This window comes from Myiozetetes cayanensis, unplaced genomic scaffold (assembly GCF_022539395.1).
Source record: "Myiozetetes cayanensis isolate MyiCay16 unplaced genomic scaffold, myiCay2020 scf5-8, whole genome shotgun sequence".
Lineage (NCBI taxonomy): Eukaryota > Metazoa > Chordata > Aves > Passeriformes > Tyrannidae > Myiozetetes > Myiozetetes cayanensis.
The window spans coordinates 91000215-91027408 of NW_026087742.1; the positions used below are offsets into that span (position 1 = coordinate 91000215).

Below are 27194 nucleotides of genomic sequence, written 5' to 3' on the forward strand. Positions count from 1 at the left end.
GCTGCTGTGATGGAAGCTGCCTTGGGAACTGCTGCAGGGATGCTCTCTGAAACAGCAAGCATCTGTGGAGGTGGAAAAGGGTGAAGGTTTCCTACAGGAGAGGAGAAATGCACAGCAAAGGCTGAGTGGTAACAGAGGAAATCTTGATTTCTGCTCAGAAGAACATGCTGCTGGTAAAGGGCACTGAACACAAACCAATAGCTAAAGGGCTTTGACTAGCTGGAGACCCTGCATTTTGTAGGTTCTGGCTCATTCTTTCCATTTTCCACAGTTGACAAGGTCCGGGTGGTGTTTTGCTGAGATCAGCAATCAAATCCTCCACAATTTACTTCAAGGCCCTTTTGACATTCATTGATAATGCTACACAATGATTTCTTTCCTTGTTATTCTGCTGCAGGCATAGATCACGGTGCTCTCTCTGAATCCCCACTGCTTGCCATTCAACTTGCATTCCTTAGCCACTATAGCTAGTCAGAAACTTTTCTAATATGGCTGCTTTATCACTTACGAATATTATCATTCGGCACTGTGGGTAGATCTATGAGTGAACAGCTTGCTAATAATAAACACTGATAAGAAAGATGCCCTTGGCAAAGGCACGTGGAATATTGACCTGCGATAGCTCCCTTATTCTGAGCCAGCTCAGGATGCCCCTCTTACAAATGTGGGTTTGTATGGCAACATGTTTGCATGTCCCCTGACAGAGATTAGAGTCTTGTTCCGCTTTGTTCTCACCATTTAGTAATGAGGGAGACAAGTTTCTTGGTAGGGATTGTTTTGCTTCCCAAAATGTTAGAAGGATCACAGAATAGTAATAAAATTAAGGCAGTGGGAAAGTCGTTGTTTCCATCCATAACATACACACACACAGAGACACACACAAAGTCAGAATTTTGTAGAAAAGCCATTCACTACATTAAATAGTAAGAACTAAAGGCTGTCAAAGTACTCTCTGCACTAATTTCCCAGGGGGAAAGAGAGGTAAAATAAAAGCATAATTAAATTTGATGGAAACAAACAGAATTAATTACTTTTATTACTATTTGCTTCAGTTAAATCCTGAGAGCTGCACACAATGCTGCTGGATCTAAGAACATGGTTGTCTCTGCTGGCAGTCATTAGTGTTGTTGATATGTACAACAAGTCTTCTAAAAATAACCATGTTCAAATTAGAGCTGCAAAAATCCTGATGCAGTGAGATGCAGTGGTGTCCTGCCTCATCTCTCCTCACACTCATCAAAGATAGATTTTGTCTCACCTTCTTCTAAACTATTTTTACCCATTTTTAATAGCACAGACCGTCAACTCAATTACTGTATTGAAGTACATTTGTTCAGGGAGGAGATCCAAGATACCTTTGGTTTTTACTTTTATTAAAGGTAAGTGCTCAAATGGAAGTGACAAGATAAGCATCTTGCATTTCCTTATTATCAACATTTCGGTGCTCACAGCTTTGCTCCTTGCAATCATCTGCTGCAAATTTCTTGAATATTATTTGATCTTACTCCATTGGTTTTCAAAATTGTTTAGCAAGCAATGTTAGATGCAGGCTGTACCTAGACAACTGAAGATAGCTTTGTGGGTCAAGGAAGTGCAATTAGCAAAAGCCAATAATAACTGCATGAGGGGATGTATTTACAAAAGGTACTGAAGGGTGCTAGAGCAGCAAATCAGACCACTGAAAAGCTAAAACCAGCCACTGATTCTCATGTGTTACCTAATTGTTTTTTCTTTCCAGAAATCAGTCCACCAGATAGGTCTTTTGTTTCATTACAAATGACCCCTTTGTGAAGACCCTTGACAGCAACTGTGAGGTTTTTAAGTACTTTTTATTATCGCTACATAAGCTTGACTGCAAGGACCAGCATTAACTTTCTCTCCTGGAAATATGAATGGTATTGTCAGGAACACACTACCATTGCTGTGGGAAATACAACACCTTGCTAATTTGGCATTTGTTTCATGCTAGAAACAACAAAGTGAATGCTAACCACACTTTTTGTGTGTGTGTGTCTGAAGCACTGGGTGAATCTGAGGAAGTTCTCAGCAAGGTGTCCTTCTTCCTGGTATCTGACCATTTGATTCTCAGCTTGCAAACAGGTGCTAGAGTTGCAACTCAGCTGTGAGGTGTATTTGATCCTGTGATGTGCAGGGGGGGGAAATTCTGAGGTGTTCTGTACAATATCCAACACACTAGCAGGTTTTTTTCTACTGGATGGAAGGCTGAACTTACTTTTGTTCTACTTGCAGTTCCTTCTGTTTAGTTTCCCAGACTATTCAATTGTGGAGTACAGCTATGGCTACACCTTCACATTTATGATCTGGCCTGCTTTAACATATAGACCCCACCTCTATACTTTTGTAACACAAGCAAAGATATGAAAGAGACAAAACAGCCACATGTAATATATGTTGTGAGAGCCAGCTGGTTCCTTCAAGCAGAGACTGGATACTTCTGGCTAGGAGGAGTGCTAGAGCTTCCCAGCAGTGTTTCTTCTGGCTCAGCAACTCTCTGTTGAGCCTTGGAAGGTTCCAAGACTTGGGTTTGTTTCAGAGCTGGGCACTGGAGCTGGAGAGAGAAATCACCTTTTTTCCTAGGTGAAGGCCTGAGTGACAGTTTTTCACACTGGAGGAGAATCACCTCTTCTTGAGTGATTCATACATTCCCTCTGATCCTTCACTGCCACAGCTGCTTGAACCCCAGGGACTAAGACAGGCTGAAACAAAGAGCTGAAAATTATTAGGAGAGTCATGACAAATAATCAGCTCCTTCCCCCCTCCATCCCAGTGACTTCTGTGGGATCAAATCTGAACTTTCTTTGCTGAAAGGTGTTTCATTTACACAAACTAATCTATTGCACACATATGAAGAAATATTAAATTCTCAAAGTCTAATTCTCAGCAAATTTTATATAAAGGGCACTTCTGCTGCCATCAAAATACAAAAACCTGTGTCTAAGAGAGATTTCTAGAACAGCATATTCAAGAGAATTGCAGCTGGAATTACTTATAGAGTCATTCTTTGGAATGTTAAATGGTATCATGGGCTAAACCATAACTGAGTGGGGTAGAGAATCAGAGCCCCTACAAGGCATGTCCATAGCAGGCAAACTGTAATGTTAATTCTAAGTATTATTTAATGTATTTTGGTGAGTTGATTTGCATTTAAATGTGGATTATGACTACAGTCCATTTTTCATCGACGATTTTACAGCAACATCAAATAAGACAATGATTGAACTTTTGCAACCATATGAAAAAAATTACTTTGCACAGATCAGGAAAGATAATAATTATCATAAAGCTTATTCGACTGTGGAAATTCAGCAATTGCTCAATTGCTCATGGAGGACTGACAGTGACAAGATGTCATGTAAAAGGAAATTATTATAAAAATGATACAATTGGATTGTCTGAGAAGATAATTCATGGAAAATATACTGTGGAAAAATGAGAAAACACAGAAATAGAAAGTACCTGTTGCAGAAGCAATACAAATGTAGAACACTAACTCACCCAGTGACTGCTATGGCTCAATGAATAATTACAGCATATTAAATTCTATGGTTTTCTTAAATTCATACACAGCGAAAATAAAATTTCTCAGCTGAAAAAAACAAACTGATGTGTTGTTGACAACTGAGCTACACTTTAAATGGAAAAAAGAATCAAACAGCTGGCAGAGAACATACTATTTTTGTAACTAATTATGCAGCAAACCATGGAAATACCAAAATGTTAATTTTCAGTGTTACACTTCCCTCTAGAATTTGATTACTTTGAGACAAGAAAGAACAGTGACAGCAGTACGTGAAATAAGAAAAAGGACATTTAAATTAAATTATTTCAATTTTGACAATGTATTTGTTACTGATAGTATTGGGGGGACATTGATCTACAAATGAAAACAACACAAGAATGATATTTTTCCTCTACTATTAGTCATATTATATAATCTGTAAACTGTCAAACTAAGCCAGAAGGAAGGCATAATTTGATCCTAGATGTTGCAATCAAAGTTTCTTACCTCTCAAAGGAATTTAAAAACACGATACTTTAGCTGAGATCTTGATCCCATGTAAATACTGAGGCATGTCTGTACTGATGGCTGTTGCTGTAACCTTGCAATTCCAAGAAGCTTCAGCTGCTATTGCTGTCAAACCCAGTTTTAGGTTTTCACAAATCTTCTTATTTTTCTTTCAGCCTGTGAGTTTGAAAAATGTGTAGGGAATAAATATGCAGAAAGCTACAGTGAAGAACAACCTCCTTGGGAGCACACTGCCTTTGCAGAGTTCAGCATTCCAAAGCTGGGAATGTATAGAAAGGGAATTTGCTGATCTGACTTAAACTCAGTACTCCTGTATGTATGCGTTATAAATAGCATTTAATTATGTAAACTTTAAATCTGTGCTCCTAGAAAAGTCCTGCCTTATTCCATGAGAAAAAATGGATGTGTATTGCTGATTGGGTAGCTATAACTTCTTCTTACACCAAACCATGTTGTTACTGTAAGGATTTTTTTTCCTTAATGCATGATTTTTAGAGAAGCCCTGCATAGAGACGATTAAGTGAAATGGATAATGTTCTTTACAGCAAACACTATGTATTTACATGCAATTATTGTATTTAAATACCTGTAATCATAACTCTGCCTGTTCTTTACAGAACCAGATACTGCTTGAGACAACTGAAATGAGACTCCTTGCAGGAGTCCTAATGCAGAGGCAATTGAAGGTCAGGAGAAGGTTTGCATTCACTTTTATCAATTATGACCAAATGTGAAATCGTAGTAGACAGCCAGAGAACCGTAGCCAGGTTAAATCCTGTCTCTAAACAGTAGATTTAGGAGCTATTAAATTTGCTAGGCATGATACTTTCACAACCTGGCATAAGAAAGGAAAAGGGGATGGGACAAGTAAGGAGTTAATAATCTCCAGTCTTGTCTGTCATCTCTCCCTAGGAAATTTCAAAGTTCAGTTGTAAGCCTTGTACTCAGGCAGCCAGGAAGGTAAACATCATCAGCATGATATAAAGGGCTTTCAGCATACCCCTCATGATCATTCAAGTAGATAAGGAGAAAAGAAAACAAACAGAACAAAGCCATCTAGAAAATACTTAGTTTTGCCAGTGTAAAAAATAAACATGTTTTACAGAGTTGCAGCCTGACCTAAGCTAGATTCATCGAGTCACTATGAACGGCAGAACCCGGTCTACTCAGTTCCACACCGTTTGGTTACCAGTCTGTGATAGCTACTGACCTTTTGCTAAGGACACCCATGTCCCTGTCCTAGGAATCCTTGCTGCTAATAATGTTCAAGTATTTTTTTCATATCACTTTTGACATACGATTTTGCCATGTTTTTCACATCGAGGGCACTACCCTGTCATTTCTCTGTCCTTGCTGTTTCCAGTATTGTCACTTACAGCCTTGAGCCTTCTTTTCTGACGCAGCTGGAGGATGGCAGCCGAGTGCAAAAACCTTTCTGCAGAGATTTCCACGGGTAATGCTGATTCTCCAGGCAGCTGCAGTGGTATGCAGCAAGCTTTAGTGCTCCTTTTTATAGATGCTCATATCACTATGCTTTGACTCCCAGGGCCACAGTCATACCAAGGATAATCAAAATACTGTCAGTTCCCAGACTGCACATGGATTCGTGACTTGTCCTAACAGCTAGTAACCTTAATAGACATGAAGCTGTGAAGCCTTCGGGGAATATTTACCTTTTTAAAATACATTTCTGTCCTTGCTATGCAGTCTGTTCTAAAGTTCAGTGACTGCTGTTGGAACAATTCACATGAGCAGGTCTAATCAGGCCTGCAGACTACAATTATGTAAGCATGGTGCAATTTTCTGGAACAAAAATGTGGAGCAAGTTCAGCATTTCATTACATTTCGTTATGGATTGAGAGCCTCAATCCATACATAAGAGAAGGTTGACTAAACTGGGTAGGTAGCTGTTTGTAACAGGAACCAAATGTGTCTGGGTGTGATGGTAGCATTCCTTAACCTTATTAGCTGGATGAATTGTCTAGTCAGAATATAGAATATTTTATATATATGCGTATGTACATATATATGATATATACATACACATGCACGCATACACACATGCACACATATATACATATACATATATATGTATGATTACTTCTTACTGCATATTCTATACTGCCAAATCCATTAATCTAAACTGTTTTCCCCAGCTATGGAGCAGCAGATCTGTTTCAGGTCATGGGAAAGTAGAGCTCCAACAAAGCAGTGTATACTTGTGTGGTGTGGTTTACTAAGTAGAGACACAAATATGAGTGGCTGTATGACAAATCACATGAGCAAGGGAAGCCACATATGCTGTGGGAATTTCATCCCTCACTTAGGATACTACAACACCCAGTCAGTAGCGAGAATTATCTTTTTGTCTCTTCTCCAATGCTGCTGCATTCGTGTTTTCTAAACAGTGGCTATTAACCATTTTGTGAGTAGTTAAGGGTTTTTTTTTAACTTACTATCTGGATCTGGAAAAGCAGAGCTGCTACCTTTACTGGAAATGGTATTTTTCATTGGTATTTCTTAATTAACAGATTCACTCATGCTGTTTTAAAAATATTAGGAACAATATTTCCACATACACCTTATCCTTTCTCAGTCCTATAGCAGAATCTCTAAAGAATTCTTATGGCCCCCCTAGGCAGTCGAAGAAATACTTTCAGACACAAATATTATCGAGGAGTTTCTCCTGATGCACCTTCCCCACTTGTGGCCTAAAAGTAACAACTGCTGTGGGGTGGTATGTAAGGAGTTGGACCACATTTCATCACTGATGATACATCAAGCATAGGTGTCATAGAACACATTTCACAGCCTTGGAAAGTGTGAAGACACTTCAGACTAAATCCTGATAAGGCTGAAAATCTTCCTGGTATTGTTATTTATAAACTGCTCTGCAAACACAAAAAGGGAAGCCTTGCTTATTAAAATATAGGGTATGAGATAAGCAAAGCTTTGAATGCCTCAGCCCATGAAACACTCTCTGCTGTCTTCATCTCCCTTTGCAAGGAATACATTTAAATGCCTACCCTTAAAGGGAAGTCACTATTTTAAGGACTCACTCTGGCAGCAACAGGATGGGAATTTCTACCAAACACTTTCACCACAACATGAAAACTTCGGGGATAAGGTTCAGATGCAAAAAGGGGGGTGGGGCGGTAAGGGAAAAGTTATATAAAGTAGTTTCCTTTGCACCAGGTGGCAGGTAGGAAGGCTGTGAGCTTCACTGGTCTGAACGTCAACTAAGTCTGCCCTCTTGCAGTCTGCCACTGTCACCAGCTCCTTCAGAAGTAACGGATTAAAAGTAAACAGTATCCTTTTCTGCTGATCACAACACCAAGCACATGCAGTTTTCAGATTCAAGGGTTTATGCATTAGTTTCTTTGAATGCCTTTGAAAGCAACATGATATCATCTGCCCAGACGAGAGCAGCATTGATACCCTGCGAAGGACAACAAAGGTATTATCTCTTGCCAGACAGTGGGCTGGCTCATATTATCAGAGAAAATCTGGGGATCCAATTATTGTGCTGAAATTTAAGAATTATTTCTATTAATTGATTAATATTCCAAGTATTCCTAATGGGAGCCTTTGTGTGTAAAAGGCAAAAATCTGAGTGAACCACCCAGTTGTTCTGTTAGTATTAGAGCAACAGAAACTGTATATAACATCTGAGGCTTGCTGACAGTGAAAATGCACTGTGGTATACACAAGGCTTCCCTTGATGCACTGCAGATGTACTCTTAATTAATCACAGAAACAATGTTTTGTTTGTCGGGAACTTTTGATGGATCCATTTTAAAAGGAACGTGCACCAAAGAGCTTGACTTTGTCAGATAAAGTATAACCCTGTTACTAAACAAGCCTGTGGCTTCAGGATTTGTGGGAGAAGAATATATTCTGGTTAACTGAGGCTTCCTTTTTCTCTTCTGTGGGACAGCATCGCCTCCTATTCACACCTCTGCCAAGGATTTTCTGTGAGACTGTGACCAGCTCACTGGGCAGAGCTGTGTGCAGAGCCTGCCTCTGCCTACGCTCCACCAAGGCAACGCTGGCGGGAAGTCAAGCACAGGCTTGGCACAGGCACCGGCCAGCTCTCCCTGGGCTGGTTTGTAATCAGTTTCCAGTTCTGCCAGTACCCGAACGTGTTTGTGATGCCACACAGTAATTTGAGCAGGATCACACTCCTGCAGGAGAAGCCCTATCCCTGCTGAAGCACAGAATTTTCCCACAAAAAAAGGTAATAATTATGTTTTACTGAACAACCACGAACTTTTACAGCACTGCAACAGCAGATGAACTAAGTACAAATCTCTGTATTTTTTTCCCTGCCATTAGAGTCGAGCTACTTTTACGTTTCTGAGTGGGTGATTGCCTTTGATCCCTCAGAGAGAAGGTAGCTTTCTCGACAAGTGTGCTGAAACAACTGTTGATCTCCCTTGTGAAATCCCATCTGTTGTCTTCAGCAACTCTTACTTGCTGGCTGAACAAGATAATGTTTCTCCAGCAGTAGCTGTAATTTTCCAAGCACTTCGCTGAGTGCAAAGTCAAGACTTGATTCAGAAAGGACAAGCAGGGATATAATTTTGCTCTCTCCCTGCTGTTTCACAGCATGTTATGAATTAAGCTGCTGGCAGTCAGGTAGGGCAGAGTCCTTGTGGGTTTCGGGCTTGGTTCAACACCTCTGAAGATAAGAGCAGCGTGCTAATTTTAGAGCTGGGTTCTAGAAATGGGGAAGCCAATTTTTGGGTACAATTTTTTTGTAGTAGAATTTTCTGTATTATCACTCCACATTTTTGACAACCTGCCATTTATTATTTGAATCATATTCATGTGAATGTTAGTTTATGGTGGAAACTGATCAGCAGAAGCTAATGTTGGTAACACTTCAGTTTATTAGAAGAGGGTTCTTCACCCAGAGGGTAGTATGGCACAGGAACGGAATCCCCAGGGAAGCGGTCACAGCACCAAGCCTGATAGCCTTCAGGAAGCGATTGGATGATACTCTCAGGCACATGATGGGCTGGGGCTGTCCTGCGCAGGACCAGGAGTTTTACTTTGGTGATCCTTGTGGGTCGCTTCCAAATCAGAATATTCTGCGATTCTGTATAACACAGCATGGACTTAATAAATGAAGGAAATTAAAAGGAAGACTGTGATGATTTGGGGTGGTTTGTCCTCACTGGTCATGGGGAAATTCCTTTGGTTTGAAGGGCTGTACCTGAAGCCACTCTCACCTTGTATTAGTGAGATATTTGATTTTTTTCCAAAAAAAAAAAGGGGTTTTTTGTTTGTTTGTTTGTTTGTTTTTTTCCAAGACGAGAGAAATGGGAAATACACAAACTTAAAGCTCCACCAGAACTAGACCAGCATCTCCTCGCCGGGCCGCCCGAGCAGGGGAACACCGCCCGCCGCCACCGCCCATCCCCGCGGGCGCGGAGCTGCCCTGCCCGGCCCGGCCCCGGGCACGGGGGGCGGGACCCGGCGGCCGCCCCCGCCCCTCGGAGGCGGCAGGAGAGTTGAACTTGGGAGCTGCAGCTCCGTCCGGGGCCGCGGCCGCGGCGCTGCTCGGCCTGGAGAGCGCCCGCCCGCCGGGGGCCGAGCGCGGGCGGCCGATGGAGAGGCGAGAGGACGGGCGGGACTGGGCGTACAGGTAGGGCTGGCGGTGAGCGGTGGCTTCGGGGCCGGGTCACCCGGGCAGGGAGGGCGAGCTGTGCCGCCTGAGCGCTCGGAGCCGTGAGGGGCGGCCGAGGGGCTGCGGCGAGGGGCAGCACCCCCATGAGCCGCCCACGGCGCGGCGGAGAGCACCGAGCAGCGACCGTGAAACCTCCCTTGCCCGAGGGCAGATTAGGGAGGGCAGCTTCCTTAAAGCCCGCGTCCTGACTCCTTGTTTTGCCTTTCTACCGCAGGAATGGAGTTGAGCATGAAATTAATCTCTGCTTGCTGCCTGGGCAGTCTCAGTCGTAAATATGAGATGTGTGTTCGTGGAGGTGTTAGGGGAGGTTTTTGGGTGTTTTCACGTTCTGGTGTCTTACGAGAAACCTGTATCGGGGGTCTCGATGGCTTTTGCACCTGTGGGTTTTGTGTCGGATATGAGAAGTACACAAGAATACTTCTAAACAGCCAACTGGGTAATTACGATCTGAGGTCTGAACATTTAATTGTTCCTCTTCTGATTCATGCTTTACTACCTGTGACGCTCCCGTGAGCCAGTTTTGCCAAGGCTGTGCCAGTGCTGCTCCATGGCCAGATTCCTTTTCCATGAATGAAAGGGGTAGTGTTTTGGGAAGTTAAGCCCCGAAGTCTGTCTTGAAACCTTTTCTGAGTGAACAGACCCCTCTGCCTGTTTAACTTTTACAAAGCCTGTGAGTGTCCTGTACTGGTGATAGTTGGCAGGTATAAAGTGCCCTGGGAAGTTGCCATAAAGCTAATTTAGCAAGGTGACTTGATATATTGATCTTAGAATCAGCCATGCAGTTCTGAAACTCTGTCAGTGTCGTGCTGCCTGAGATATTGTGCTGTAATAGTGAAAAATTGTAAAAGATAAGTGTTTTTGATGTAGATATGAAGAAGGTGGATTGACACAAGGATTTGTCTCTTTTTCCAAGTCATATACTTTCGTGAAGACGATTTCAGAAATTACCTGTTTTAAAAATAACTTTTGTAACTTGCACTATTTGTTGTCTTTTTTCTGTGCAGAACTATGTGGAAAGAGAGCTCAGGTCATATTGGAGCTGTTATGCTACACCTTTGTACTTTTCAACTATTTGTTTGTATTTTGGGGAAAAATTCCTCCCAGATTTCTGTGTGGTCGTAATTTGGGTCAGTTTTGTAGACAATAGATCCTTTGCTCCAAAAACTCCTTGCTTGTAAAAGCAGTGAAATCTGTAAAACTGACTGAACAGTACATATTTGAATTAATGTACTTAAACAGCTTTGATATGCTAAATGGAGTGTAAAAGTTTGTGTAAAATAGGTTTTTGCTGGGAGGAAGGAGTTTTGAGCATTTTTTTTTTCAGCTATAGGTATGCAGAAACATGTACAAGAATTCTTTTTTATTTTGTAGGGTTGATCCATATGGATTTGAAAGGCCAGAAGACTTTGATTATGCATCCTATGAAGCATTCTTTTCCAGGTATCTAGTGGTACTCACTAGAAGAGCAATAAAATGGTCCAAGCTCCTAAAGGGGAATAACAGTATACAGAAGAGCTTAAAAGGTGAGCTATGTCTGCTTATAGGTTAAAGTGTATTATGTTGGAACCAACAAAATTAGTATTCAATGGGTTTGTGGTTTTGGATGTTAAATATTGTTTCTGTCTTCAAATGAAAACAGGTAGTGTAAACAGTGATAATACATAAGCAGGTACGCTGTTGTTAGATTTGATTTGAAGCTTAAAAGGAGTAATCCTTTTTTGGCATATGCTATAGAATCTTATTACATCTGTAACCCAGATATTATGGCACTGGCACTTCAAGATGCTGTTTTGCAGCTGTTTGTTGCATTGTACTCTGCTCTCTCTTTAAAAAGACATGTAGAAGATGCTGTCTTGAAGCCCAGGGATCAGGATGTTAGGGCTTTCAGGTGCTGACTCTTTGACAGTTCCTTAGATTGCTGGGATGTTCGAGCTTTCCTTATCCTCGTTTTGTAAAATGACATTTTACCACACAGCTGAAAAGGTGCATAGTACGAACTGATGATAAATGCCTTATAAAGTGAAGAAAGTAAAATGAATACAGGAGCTAATGCAACACTGGATACATTGCTGATGAAGTGTTAGTGTCTGCTTCAAAAAGGAAGAAAACCTCTAGTAATGTTTTATCTTGAAAGACAGATAGGTGGAAATAAATGCAAAGAGTCAGAAGGTGCCAGGGAGTCCTGTGGAACTAAAGGGTGGAGTTTTCCTGCACTTTTTCTCTGGGTTATGTTTTCATATAAGCATCTAAATTTTGCTCTTAATGGTGCTCTTCAACGTGCTTTCTTTTGGGTGTCTTTTGGAATTAGGCAAAGTTCTCCATAAGTATGTTAAAGTGAGTAAAACTAAGCAAAAGTTAATCAGGCCTTGACTGTAACATAACTAAATATTTAGAGCTGTGCTTGAGGTGCAGAGTTTGGTGATTCTGGTGGTTTGTTGTGTGTGTTTTTTTTTTTTTCCTTGACATTAGGAATGGAATGATAACTAATGAGAATTTTTAAGTGTAACAGTGTATTTTGTGGACAGATGTCGATTTTAAGTCTGAAAAATCCCAGAAAAATGTAGATTTGAGCTGTAGATGCTAGATCATATGCTGCTAATGAGAAAGTATCTACTTCTACTGTCTTATTTTTCTTACAAATGTAAAGAAGCTTTTGTTTAGGGTATCAAGTTTGAATATAGTGATAACTTTGTGGTATTTTGAATGGGTAAGGATTTTGAGATTCTGCAGAACTTAGTCTTCTAGTTGTTATGGAAAAATAATCTCAGGTTTTGATTCATCTCCTCCTCTTAAAATGTATGAATGGTAACAATGGCAGCTTTTAGCAATTTCTGTGAGTTCATTTCTCTTGGTGTTCCCAGTTCCAGCATTGTAGACGCAGAATGTTACTGTGATACAAACAGTGTGAATGCCTCTGGTCTTATTTTGGAGCCAAAACTTCGCCCAAAACTCCACCAGGTTTCAGATGGTCATGCTACCCTACCAGCCACGTAATGACAGTAACCTTCAACGTGGCTTTAATTGTCTCTGACAGGCTGCTTTGTGTGAAAAAGGGGATTCTCTAAATCCTCTGGGTGGACACAGGCAGTGGCTCTTGACTTTCACAAGCTCTTGTGGGCTGGTGCATCATCTTTGATGTTGCTAACTTTTGCTAAAGATACTTGGATTAGTAGGCTGTGCATTCTCATGTACATATGTAATATGTAATTCTAAGGAGAGTGACAAGAATAAGCCATGTTGAGGAAATGTAGTTTGAGTGTAGATTCAACGTTGTTACAAAAAGCTTCCTGTGTTATCCTCAACTGATACCTTTGAGGAGAGTGAAAGGTTGACCTGTGCAATTACTGATTTTTTTAATACTTTCCTTCTTGCATCGGTGTTAAGATTGAAGTCCATTGCATATGTATATGGAATTGTGTGAGCAGTTTTTTAGGTGTGTGCTTTATCCTGCAAGATGATCCTGCCCTGGTTTCCTCACAGGCAGTTGGAGAGCAGGAGGTCTGCTTGGTGATGCACTGAATTTCCCTCCTCCAAGCCCTGACTTGATTGCTCTGAAGCTTTCTCAGGAGCTGCTGGCTCTGCCATAAGCTACAACTGAGAAGAATGTTTGATTTGCCACTTCCCTCTCGGAATGCAATAGCTCTATTTGTGATCCTGTGTTTTGAGTTCTGTCAGGGCCGTTTTGAAGTGTCTTGCTGTGGGCAGACGTGAGAGAGGCACTGTACGTGTGGTATCTCAGGAGTTCCACACCCGTTTGTCTGCACACAGAGAAGCTCATAATTTCTGTGCGGGTGAACAGGAGGAAATGATGACTTGTGTTAATTTTCCAGTATGGAAATGTGACATGTTCACATGCTACTGTGTTGGCCTCATATCCAGTGTGGTATGTACGTATATAATTCTGTTCTGCTATAAAGAAAAATAATTAGAGGAGGTTTTAGCAATGGTAATTAGGCAGCATATCCTGTTGTTCTGTATTACAACCTGCTGGCAGGGCGGGTCAGGGAATTTTGGCTGACAGTTCCTTTCACTCATTCTCCAGTCTCTTTGTTATTTTTCTGGTATTTTGTTTCTCCCTCTACCCTTGTTATCTTCACCTAGTTTCCACTGCACATGAGAACTTTTAGTTGTTATTCATCACTTGCCTCCTTTTTCTCTCCCTCTGCCACTACTGAGATCCTCCTGATGTTTTCTCTTCTCCATTCAGCTCTGTATTTATGGGACCAAAGTACACCTTTCTGCTCTGGCTTGCTTGCCAGTTTGCTTGCACGTGGGTAGCAAACTGTCCGATAATTTCTTAGAGTAGCCTAATTCTGACCCAAATTGTGCTATGTGACAGAATTTGGCTGTAAATGGATTAGTCAAAACTGACTAGTAGCAGAAAATGCTTTCTGGTCTTTGATAAAATACAGTGAAAGGTGAAAGTAAATGTACTAAACAGTGGTTTTAACAGGAGCACTTCAGTTCCAGCCAGGGGTTGGAGGAAGGAGCATCTTAGAAAGTCAGTTTTTGTGTTTGACTGGAACTTGAACGTTTACAGCACAGGTCTGCTTTGTTCCTTCTGTGATGTATTAATAAAATAAAATTTTCAGTTCCTTTTTTTTATGCTTTTTCCTGCTCTTTTTGTAGAATTCTTCTTCTGGGGCCCAAGTTTGTTTGTTTCCTTAGCATGCAACAGTAATTGTTAGTAATTGAAAAAGTAGTAAGTGCAGATGCTTCTCAAGATCACACTCTTCTAATATTTTTAAGATGAGATACCATTTTTTTCAATTTTTTTTTTCCTGCATAAACTTAGTCTGTGTTGTAGAGTGAAAGAATGTTAAAGGGGCAAAGAGGTAAATACAACTTTTACCTAGAAGCAGAAGCCATCAAAAACTCTCATATTCTACCATTAAATGAGGACAGGCAGGTGTGACTTACTTTAAATCTTGCTACTATAAGTAGTGCACAGTATTAGAAAAATGTTATTTTCTGCATATTTGAAGTTACTTTGGGTATTTGTTAGCACTTTTAGACACTACCCTATGATGTACCTGTTTTTTCTTGTGACAAGAAAAACACAGTCAAAAAGTGTGACTCTAAATTGTCACTAAGTGTCAGAGATAATTGAGTTATTTAGAGAGGAGGGTTTTTTGCTTAAAAATTAATGTTTTGTATCTTGTTAATGAACAGAGGTAAAAATTTTACCTAAAGATATTTCTTTACTATGTATGTTTTAACACTCAGACTACGTTCTGTACATTCTGGTTGTCCTGGAAGTGATTCTGTGTGTGTGGATACTCGGGACTTGGTGCTGCTTCTGAGATTAAGAGATCTTGGTTTACAATTGGCACTGGATGCGTGACTGGAGACCCTGTGCACGATCTGGCTTCAGCTGTGAAAGCTAATTAGGTGTTGGAGTGGGAGGATATTCTGCAGTGTGAACGGTTGTTGTGGGCTTTTCAGTTCCTGAGGTGAACATGCAAGACAGCAAACAATAGGAACGTATTTGTGTAAAACGACACAATTTTGTGCATAGAATGTGACATATATAAATAATATGTTTATATGCAAAACTAAATTGCAACTGTCCTTGTTTTCAAAACTGCTTTGCTGCTCCTCTGTACACCAGTTTGCAGATTCTAGCAAATATGATAGCGGTGTGAGGATGAAAAGCACCATGTAAAGGCTTTTTCCATTCCTCAGGGAGTCGGGGAGCTGGGTCAGTAGTCACTTGGGATGATACAAGCTTCTGGCTATTAGCATGAGGGTGATGACACTGAGGAATAATGAGTGTATGCTGTGCTGCAGGGCTGCTTTCCCCTTGTGCCACTGTCCCTGCTTCCCTTGAATTTAATGTGTGTTGTTGGATGTGGATGTTGGCTATGCTTCCAGAAAAAAGTGCCATTGGAATTATGTGTTAAAATATGATAATATCCAGTATTTTAGCCAGTTAGCTTGCTCCTGGAGACATTTGAAGGCTCATCTGAACGTCTCTTCATGTTAACTTAAAATGGGACTGGTTCTTCATACTCGTTCCTGTATTTGCTATTTCTATCTATAGGATTTCTTGTGCATTAGAGTTCAAAAACTTGTAACAAAAAGATGAAGTGGGAATTATTAAGCCACCAGGGAAACAAGTGAATTATTTCCAGTCTGCCTAAAAGAAGGTTGTAGTTTAAGTTACTTTACAGCTACAACAGTAGAGACTGTAACCCATAGTATAAATCCTTATCAAAAAGGTAAACAAAAACTACCCTGAAGACCAGGTGTTTATTACAAATATATTTCTTTGAGGGAAAGTACCAGATTTTAGGTGGCTGAAATGCCCATTTTATGTGCATATCTGTTGACACTGGGGAAGCAGCTTTAGTTCCTAAAGGGTAGGTGCCTGCAATTAGATGAAATGTATTTAGAAGGTCTGTCTGAGTTGTAAAACCTTGTTTATGTCTGCTATTTTTAAGGCCTTTAATTTAGGTAGCATTTATCTTGATTTACAGATCTTCATGACTGGATGAAACCTGGCTAGGTAATGATACTTTGTGTGTGTAATAAAAGCCCCAACTCCCATTTGAGTCTCATAGAGGTTAGGGAGGAGCAGTTGATACTCTAATTCATAATGTCTCATTCATTTAGTAAGAAATGTCTGGTTACTTTATCATTTTATTCTCCCTGAAAAAAGTAGAAAATCTCAAACATTCAGCTGGGTTTTTTTGGGTCAGAAGAGATAATGCTGATTTAGGATTATGTACCAATGAGCAACATTGGCTCCTTATTAATATTTTTCATACCATTCCCAGGAGGAAGCTGCTTTGGTTATCATTAGCCTGATGCTTCTTCCTGTAATCTTGCATCCCAGTTATTTAGACTGAATCATCTGCTTTAAAAAATCCTAAAGCACACCCTAATGATGAATATGATGCAGGAGATAAGAGCTACTTTAGATTTGAAAATACTTCCCCGGTTATTCCAGGAAAAATCATCTGCTGCTCACTCACATCTCCAGTTCTTCCAAGGGGTCCTTTAGACAGCAGACACATATTTCATATTCCTCAGTTTCAGCCATGATTTCAGTGGTGAGATGCTAAGCTGAAACCCTGGGGTGAGATAACACAGCTATTGATACTAGAGCGTAACAAAAGGGAAGGAGCTGTCATGTCAGAGGCCACTGGTAATGTAGGAAAAAGCAGTGCTTGTCTGAATGAAAAAGAACAAAGATCAAGGGCAAACTTTGCTGTTCAAATCTCTATCCAGAAAGGCAGAAGAAGAGGAAAAGAATTCAAAGTTCTAGTGGGGGAAGAGAGGAAAAAGGAAAACCTGGATCTGGAGTTCTGTATGGGGAGTCTGAGTGACAGGAATTTAGTAGTGAATCTAAACGATACTATGCAGCTGAGAAGTAAATGCTTGTTCTTAGTGGTGGCATAGGAAAGAAAACATAATAATCTCTAGTCAAGAGTTTTCCTATGACTTCTTAACTTCAGGTTGCTCATTTCTAAAAGAATGATACAGCTAGATTTTTTTTGTTTATTTAAAAAAGGAACAAATAAAATCAAACTCATTGTTTTGCAGTGAAGAGATATATCAGGAAAGGCATCCCCAATGAACACCGTGCATTGATCTGGATGATTGTGAGTGGAGCCCAAACCAACATGGAACAAAATCCTGGATATTACCACAGACTGCTTGAAGGAGAGAAGAATGACAAGCTGCTTGAAGCAATCAGAACAGGTAATTGCCTCGATAATGCAGTTTATCCATGTTATCCGTCCTATGTCCTAAATGTTAGAGATCAAGTTATGTCATGGAAAACTTAATGTTTCTGTAGTAGTGGTTTAAGTGCTGAATTAATGTAAATTAGATTAGCCATAAGCTCTTTAACAGCACAGATCTCTCCAGGTTCATCATGTGGTTAAAAGCATTAAAGAATGTGTTTAAGGAAGATTAGAAATTATTTGGGAAGGAACAAACTAGAAAACAGTATTATGTCATCTACTAAGTGATTGAAGAGTTATAGCTTTGTTCCATGAGACCTCCCTTGAGTCTGTTTCTCCATATTTCTGTTACAGTAGGAGAAGCAGCAGGCATTGTTGAAGGTGCGGTACACAGTCCATATGAGGCAGGTGGAGTATGCTAGGATTTCAGCTTGAGGAAAAAGACTGCTAAGAAAATACTGTTAATAGATTTATATGAATTATAAATGGTGCAAAGAGGATGAGTGGTGAGCAATTGTTATTTGTTTCTTGTAACTTAGGAACCAAGGATACAATGAAATTTGCCATATCACTGAGTTGTGGTATTTGTTACGTGCTGCAGAGATTAGGACTATGAACTGGTTTGAGAGGGAATTGGATAAAATGACAGGTGGAGGAATCCACCTGGTACATGAAATACTAAACACTAAATGTAAATCCCTGGGAGAAGTGGAGGAGATAAAATACCCCTCGTGTACTAATCCAGTTTCATATGTGCTTTCAATGAACTTGGATCAGTGGCCAATACTGGTGACAGGGTATAAGGGCAACCAGACCTTAGACTGACCCACTGTGAGTAAAAAGAGGCAGCAGGTGAGGGCAAGGAAGTAGAAGTTTGATGTAATTGATGTTTGTCCTGAAACTAGTCAACCTGCTACAGCAGAGCTTTTATAGAGAAGCTGATGTTGGCTGAATTGCCCAATTAATAAGTCAAGAGGTTGAGCTGTGCTCCAAACAAGGACAATGCTGAGGTGGTTTAGTTAGAATGGCAGGTGCAGTTGTTATCTTTGTCCTCTTGCAAAACCCAGGCACTTAAAGTTTGGGCTACATGGATTTTTATTCAAGATGGGATAACCATCTGAGCACTTCCGGTTTATGCCAAGTTTCTTCTCCACCTCTCCCTGCAACAGCAGCACTTTGGGCTTTTGGGACTACACGCCTTAGTAAGGCATTTTGGAGCATGAACTTTGACGTTCCTATGAATATGAAGACTAGCCAGCCTTATGTCCTGCTCAGGACTAGAAACAGTGGAGCTGTAACTATGAATACGGAGAGAGCTACTAAGATGACTTTCTAAAGTCAGCCTCGGTAAGGGCCTGGAGAAGGTTCAAACTATTCAACTGGGGTACAGTTGCTACAGCAGAGGTGAAAACAATTTCTTTTCCAGTATTAGACAAAGACATGAAGGGTGATGTCATGTCATCAGTAGATGGCTTTTTGCACAGGTTAAAATGAAATAAAAATATTTTTGTGGGGGAGGAAAAATGTTGAAAGAAGATAAAGATCTGTTTGTTAACTATGGAGGAAAGAAAGTTTTGGAAGAGCTACTGCATTGATTGGAAAACTACAGAAGAGAAAATTAAAAGTGAGGGAAAATATAAAGAAAAACAGCCTGTAAGATTTTATTGGAGGGGGAAAAATAAAATGAGGACTTCAGACTCCAGAGTGGTAGTTTTCTCTTTAGACAGGAAGAAACAACGTGAACATAGGAATGATAGAAGGAACAAAGTACTTAAGGTGAATGGAAACTTTGTGTTTAATGTGCTTAAAGAATTCAGTACTCCTGATGACTGTGCAAATTTTATAGTGTGATTTAGCTGAGAACTGTTTCAGTTTGAATTATTGTCTGACATTGATTTTGGTTTTGCCTCTTGTTTTCCCATTACTGTAGTTGTTTCTAACAGTAGACTAAGGTAAGATGTGGAATCCTATGCTGTTCACTTTTCACGGTTGCAGTTTCCACACAAATGTGCTTTATTCCCACATTCCAGCTGTAAAGTTACAGCCCAGCACAATGCTGTGGTTTAAAAACAAGGGAACAGCAACAACACTTTTTTCCAGGGGAGGGGCAGGAGACAAGGTCAATGAAAGACTTTATTTCAAATTCAGTCGAAAACACGTAAGAGCCAGTGTGTCCTGTTTCTTTTACGTGCCCAGAAGCTCCAAACAATTTTCATGTATTTTTGGGACTTGTTTTCATCTGGGATAGACTTTAATGGGGTATAATCAGGTTAAAAAAGGCAAGGTAGACTGTGTAAAGAAGTGATATAATCTTTAAAGAAAAGTCTGATTAGTAATAGCAACAGAAGTCTTTCAGCTAATTAAATCTTTAATCTGTTCTTTCACCAGTTTTGCCCTTTAACTTCCTGATGCTTAACTGATGAACTTTATTGCTGATTTTTTTTTTTTAGTATGGTATTTGCTATTTAAACCTTTTTTTTTTTTTTTTTTTAAATAGAGAAACATAGGAGAAAGCAGGCTTCTTATTCCAAGCGTAAAAACAAGAGTTTAGAGAATGCAGGTCTTTAAATTTTGATGGAAATTTTCATGTTTTCATTTGTGTGCACGTTTAGAAGGGCATGCATTCCTACTATTCTTTGCTATTCATGTCCTATTATAGTAAAGTTTAGTAGGACAAATGATGTTGGCAGGATGAAAAGTGGCTGCCCTGCTAATTCACAGCTACGTGCTGGTTACAAAAAGGCTGGAGTGTAAGTTGTCGTATCTTCCTTGCAGTAATCTCCCCTTAGGCTGGGCCATTGAATATCAGAGTAGGTGTGTCTGTGCAGCTAATATCTGCGTTTCTACTTCTGTCTTTCATGAGGAGGAGTTGTAGGGGCTATGAAACCCAAGGTCTGATATTTTTCAGTGAGCCCTCTGAGCCTGTGCTGTGCTGTGTGACTGCTGGCATAAGGATCTGCCTGTGTGGTGGTAGTTGCAGGAGCTTAGTTGAGTTTATGATGGGTTCAGAAAAGTAATTCAAACAATGGTCATTGCCATTTCACTGGAGACAGGAAATATTTTATTATCAAAGCATTAATAAGCTTCTCTGAATGTTAAACAATTAGTGAAGGTTGGGAATTTTCACATGAGTTTAGGGCATTTAACCATGTAAGAGCAAGGGGAACAGCAGTGTGAGCTTTTCTGGCTCTCCGTGAGAGGAGCCATATCAGGTCATATCCAAATGGCTGCCTCCTCTGGTCTTTGATCTACCAGAACAGCTAAAGGGAGAACTGGAAGAGTAAAGTCTGTAGTGATACTTCCTCAGAATGTTTTTCCTAGTCTCAGGTTATCTGATGTTTGCAGAGTTTCTGAGATAAATGTGGACTTCTTTGTGGCCTTCTTGCTGATTCTGTGCTCCCATACTTCGTTTGTTTATAAACAGATCTGCCTACAGTGACAAGATTTATCTAGCAGTATAAAGTTCTAATGTTCATTTCCCTGCTTGAAAAGAATTCTAATTTAAAAAAATATATCTATTTTTAATATATATTAGTTTTTAATATACACCCCCCCCCCTCGCAACTGGACTAGTTTGATGCTGTGTTCCTTTGAACACCAATGTCTATTAGGAATGAAGCAGATTAGTGGGTAACAGGTCAGAGGGTGGTCTGTGCAGAGCGTGAGGAAGTGGTGTTTGGAAGTCTCCTCTGGAACAGGTGTAGTAAAGTTTGTGTAAGTGCCGAAGCCACATGAACAGCTCTTGCCTGTTCCTGCCACTTGGTGCAAGTCATCTCTGACCGTTGTCTTACAGTATGGTAAAATGTAATGGTTTGTGTGCACCTGTGAGACCATGCCCCGTATCTGCTGTTAAGGACAAAGCCTTCTAGCTCTTGTATCTGGTTTTTCTCTCTGTCCCTCCCACTCAACTAAAATACTGTTACTAAATATAAAGGAAAATTTTAAATCCTTCATAGAACTAGGGAAGACTTCCCCCAGTCCTTGTGGGAAAAACATGCTCTGCAATCAGAAAACACCGAGCCAGTTCTCTCAACTGGAGGCCTTCCTTGTAAAGTGACAGATGAGTTCAGTTTGAGTAGTCTCTGTATGTGACAGGCTTTTTGTACTCCCCCCTCACCCTTGGTCTGTATAGCTGAGGAGAAGAGTCATGGCTAAAATGTTACCATTAGTATTTTCTGTAGCACCCAGCATATACTTTAATAAGCAGTAAATTTTTATTATGCAAATACTATGCTGCTATTCCTACCAAGAAGAAACGAAACAAATCTATTTATGCTGTAACTGTTTGCTGTTCAGGTCCTCTTAAAAAGTTGTCTTTCCCCTTGTGTTTTTCTTTTCAGTCACATGAGAGGTGAAGTGAAATATTTTCCTGTAAATTATTTGTTCACTTTAAAAGGAAGAAATAGAGATTAGTGTGACAACATCTTAATGCTTGTGACTTCCATTACGCTCCTCGTGATTTTGGGGAGCTTTCTTCCTTTAGTTGCTTCCAGCTGAACTTTGTGTCAAAGCTGTAACAGACTTCTTCCTTTATGCCAGAAAAGGCTGATAAGAAGTGATAATTCTTAGGACATGGAGATCTGTATAGAGGTACTGTTCCTGAATTTTGTTTTTAACTTTAACCCAATTTGGTTTTGTTGTTGTTAAATATAACCCAAGCAACTATTCATATTTTATTAATAACTCTTGGGTTTTGAAAATCTCTGAAGTTACCTATAGAAGTTTAAGTTGGGGGGAAAAATCCTGTTCAAAAATCAAATGCACAAGTCTGGACTTGGATTCTCCCTTTATAGACTGAAGCAGGCCAAAAATTAACTCTGCCTGTTTCTTTCCAACAACTAAAGGGTGTTTTGGAGTGAATAGCTCAAACTTGTATGTCTAATTTTTAGACCTTTATATGGAGAGATTAGTCCTACTGTTCAGGTTTGGTCTGAAAGAAATTAATGGTTGGCAATGTCAGTAATTCCATAATCCGTACTTGGTTAAGGACTAAGATTGAAGCATATAGGAATGTGCTCTGCTGTCTGGATATAGAAAATCGCTCTCCTTCTCAATGATCTTGCCCCGATGAAAAGACAACTCTTCTCATCATGGAGAAAAATTGACTTTTAAAAAGTGTTTTTTAAGTGGAAGTCACCAGCTGCAGGGCTGTTTTTTTAGCTCTTTGGGACTGTTTGGTAGCAGTTCAGTGAATAAGTCAATTGAAAATTCATCTGATTTGTTGGGAGACTATACTTTCCCAGAAGCACAGCTCATTTCATGCCTCTTGACTGATACCTTTGGCATGTTTTGTTCCTGTCAGTCTAAATACCTGGTTTGCTTTCATTTAAGCCTTTGCAGTCAGATATTGAGAGAGTCCAATCTGCAGGAGAATTTCTTTAGGCCTGCTTGAAATTGGTTTCTGTACACTAATAGGCTTATTCTTTCTAGGAATAGATTATCCTTGAATGCAAGTGTCCTTTTAGCCAAAATGGAGGTAAAGCTGTTTCTTAAAATTAATCCACCCAAACAACAGTTCCATGAACCATAGTGAAGCTTCAGTTGTGTTTCAGAAAAGCTGTAGAAGTTATTTGGAAAGTGAAAGATGGAACAGCTCTTAATTTTGGTCTTTTTTTCCTTTTGTCTAGACATGAACAGAACATTTCCAGATAATGTAAAATTCCGCAAAACTGCTGATCCATGTTTGCAGCATGCACTCTACAACGTGTTGGTAGCATATGGGCATCATAATAAGGCAGTAGGATATTGTCAGGTATGTAGTCACTGTTCTTTAGACAGTACTGCATTTCAGCGTGGTTGTTGTTCTTGTCCATTTGATTGTGTTTTTTAGAAGCACATCCACAAACTATTTCTGTTTCTAAAATTGCTCTGGGGGAGGGGAGTGGGGTATAAATTGCTTCAGGCAAATTCAAACGTCCTCATGAGTTACTCCATGGCCGGTTTCATAGCTAGCTGGATCAAATTTGGCTCCATTTGTAAAGTATTTTATCATGCATGGCTATACCAAGATCAGTTGCTTTGGAGAGGAAGGGGAAATGAGGTTACTTTTCCCCCTTCCTCCCTCCTGCCATCTTTCCCAAAACAGTCCTTGGTATGTACAAAGCATCATGAGATCGCAATTTCCTTTGTTTTCACTGTCATGTCTTTCAAAATACAGAAAGACCAACGTTAATGTGACATCATGTAATTGGAGGTTGGTAGCATTTATTTGGTGCCAGTCTCCCAGTATAGATAAGGCAACTAGGAAGAAAATTTCTTTTAAGTTCAATCTGATACTGCTTTGATGGCAGCTCAGAAAAGCTTCTGTTGTCCCTGTCAAGTACTGTAAAGTTTCCTGTGGGACACAAAGAAGATAAAAGCTGATTCATGACAGTCTGACAGTCAAGAAAAAAAGCAGCAATCTTTAAGGATCATAAAGAAGTGGGAACTGTCATGAACAGAGTATGTTTTCAGTTCACTTAAGTCCTCTCCTTTTTCCTCCCCTTCCTCAGCAAGGATGTGTGTGCTAACATATACCTCTTGTTAGTTAAGAAAGTTAGTACAGTAAATACAACTGCTCCGAAGTTAAAAGAATATGAGTAGTATTTATTGAAGTCTGGAGAGAAGGAGACTTAGGAGGACTTAAACCTACACTGAAGTCACTAAAAAAAAATCTTTTTGTGTATCCCAAGCAGTTTATTCCCATTCTTCAAAAGATGAGTGATCTTTATTACTTTTCAGAAATATGTATTTATTAAAATATAATTTAAATATTTTTATAATAACAGAAGGGGTAGAATTATGAAGACTCACTTTTGCAAGTGTCAGGCTCCTGTATAGAGGTGGTTATACACAACATAACACATACACAGCTTCTAAACCATGGTAGCTTCTACTCAAAATACATGTCAAATTGTTCCTAAAATGTTTTGGTACATTAACTGTTTAATGGGCTAATGAAAGAAGAAGAATAAAAGAACCTTTATATGGTTTCTTTGCATGTTTGGTCTCCTCAGAGGATCAGTGTTATATGTACTGGAGCAAGTAGTTTGTATATAGCCTTTGGATGAGTTAAGCAGCAACAGCTTGTAAAAGCCGCTGGAACTGCAACTTTAAAGAGTGTTTGGGTCATGCATTCTCCTCCTGTAGCCTCACTGTCTACCTGCAGGTGTGATGTGTTGTTTGTACTGCTCCTCTAATACAGCTGTGTTTTGGTTCTGATCAAAGCAGTTTTCAGTTCCACTGGGCCAGGGTTTTGGAATTAAAAAAAAAAAAAAAAAAAAAAAAAATTGGAAGTGAAGTGTAGACTACTAAACTTTTAATTTTCCTCTCCTTGATCTTGGTTAATAATTCTTGTTAGCTGTTGTCACGCAGGTTTAACAGGTTACTCAACCAGTGGCCTCCATTACTAGATTTTACTTAACACGCGCACTTCATAGAATTGTAGTAACTTAGCCCTTAATCAAAAGAAATAAACTAGAAACTGTTAAGATAAGTGTGTACATAAAACCCTTTTTTTTGTTTCAGGGCATGAACTTCATTGCTGGATACTTGATTCTTATTACAAAGAATGAAGAGGAGTCCTTTTGGTTGCTAGATGCTCTTATTGGAAGAATATTGCCTGGTATGCTAAAAACATGAATAGTTGTATTCATGTATCGAACCTTGGTGTTTATTTTTGCCTTCTTCTCCAGTTTTAGAGGGTTTAGATGTTAAAATGGACTTGCCTGGACTGAAGACTTTTCTAGGGTCCTGGAAACACAGCACACAGGCAAAATTTGCCCATGTTTTCTGGTCAGATTTTAGTTTTGATGCAGTGGTTTAGGTTTATATTAATTTACACTCTTTCTTCTAACTTCTTACTTATATCTGTTAGGTAGGTGTCTTCCTCTGTCAGTATGAAGCTGGGGAACAGGGCTTGGAAAGGTATCTGGATTTGGCGCTTCTGTTTGCAGGAATGTAACGCAACACACAGGCAGTGGTGGCAGACCAGAACGGAGATGGGAGATGTGCACAGTTTAAGCACTGAGCCTGAAGTAGGAATTCCCAGTGTCCCAGCAGGAGGCAATGTGAGCTTTCTTCAGAGGTTTTTGACAAGATGGTGGTAGTTCCTGCTGTGTCTCCCTCTTCTGAGTGGAAATTTCTTGGAAACTTTAAACCCTGATTTTGCAACAAAGCAAACAAATGTCAAAATTCCTGTCTGTATGGGAAGTTCTTGTTTGGGCTCTGTTACAATCCATGGTGATCTAGCCAGGCTGGTCAATAGAGTCCAGAGGGAAATTCAGCACACCCTCAGCTATAGACAGGATCTGCATCTGGTCTGTTCAGTAGCTCTCTGGGTTCCCTTGCCTGGATCTCTGGGTTTGCAGGAGGTGTTTACACGATCAGTTTTGTCCCACATATAAGCTGAACCTCACTGCATATGAGGTAGTTTAAAACCAAAAGGGATCAGGCACAGCTGTGTTTTATACTCCTATGAAATACATTTGGGAATGTTCTTTCTTGAGACCTATTTACAGAGGGTGAATGGTTTCAACATGATTTCCTATTAGCATTGCACAGGACTGTCTACAGCTACACCTGTAATGTAGGTGGAAAGTCTAATTGGAAGATTAATAGGAAGTGGAAGACTAATTCCTTATTGGCCCAGTCTTGCTTTTGCACAGATCTTTATCTCAAATGGTTGGAGGTGGAATTCAGTTTTATACTGTCAGTAAATGCTGGTCAAGGACATCAAGGTTGATACTTTCGTTTTTCCTTCTTTCTTTTCCTGTTTAAGGTTAAACAAACAAACAAAAAAGGTATAATTTTTGTTCTCTTATTAACAGAAAGGTATTTTAGAAATAAGGAGGAAGAGCTGAGAGAGTCTTTTCATGCTTTTGAATTACTGTAAGAAATTATCTTTTACACTGAATCCACCATGTAGGAACTTGGATTTTCCTTGTGAATGAGCAGGGTGGGTGGACTTTGTTTCCAGACTGAAAAAGAAGAGGCAGGCAGGGAGTGCTATGAGTAGTTGAATTGATCTGCAAATATTTGACATTTTGCAGCCTTGAAGTTTACTTTCAAGCTATAAAAATAGTCTAAAGAAATCAACTGCCTGTTGCTTTTGCTCTGCCTTGAGAGCTGCAAGCTGTGCAAACAGGTAGGAGACAGGGCTGCTGTCTGCCATATGACCTGCCTCTGGCTGACATGGGTGGATGTCTTTCCTTTGACACCACTGTGCGAAGGATAAGGCCCTCAGTAAAAGGCAAGTCTTCATTGTGAAGTGATGTGTGAAAACTTTTGCTGTTAATCTCCTCAGTATTCTTATATGTTTTTATTTGAGGCAAGAGAAGTAGAGTCAGAATTTTACGTTCATTGTTTTTGGTAGGGAACTTAACTCAGTTTGTCATAAAACCTTCAGTTCTTCTTGTATATCTTTTTTCTATGCTTTGTTGATACTTAAGTGATAAAAGCTGCTCTTATCTTTCCCTCTTAGCTGTTGAATTTATCGTAGGGAAGTGGCATTGGTGATGAGAAGAAACTTGTAACATTTTAAAAAATATTTTTATATTCTCACCACCCTCCTATATCGTCCTTGATTTGTGTATTTATAAAATAAAAAGCGTGATGGATAAGATAACTGGCATAATTTCAGTGAAATATTGTGTGTGCCTATGTGAGAGAATCAGACAGACTGTATTAATAAAGGAACTTACTCGGCTAAGTAGTTACTACTCTTCTGTTACTAGTGCAAGGTACAGCACATTCCAGTTTTAAAGCCATACAGTTATTTGTCAGG

At 39.8% G+C, this 27194-nt stretch overlaps 1 protein-coding gene across 1 annotated transcript in view; it reads left to right on the forward strand.

Moving 5' to 3' along the window:
- Positions 1–9564: 9564 nt before the first annotated feature.
- Positions 9565–27194, forward strand: part of GRTP1 (growth hormone regulated TBC protein 1) — a 33578-nt gene continuing 15948 nt past the window's right edge. Inside the window, exons 1-5 of the mRNA XM_050333255.1 lie at positions 9565–9698; positions 11112–11263; positions 17289–17447; positions 23059–23183; positions 24938–25034. Of these exons, the coding sequence (XP_050189212.1) occupies positions 9661–9698; positions 11112–11263; positions 17289–17447; positions 23059–23183; positions 24938–25034 (571 nt within the window). The 5' untranslated portion in view covers positions 9565–9660. The remainder of the gene's footprint in view (positions 9699–11111; positions 11264–17288; positions 17448–23058; positions 23184–24937; positions 25035–27194) is intronic.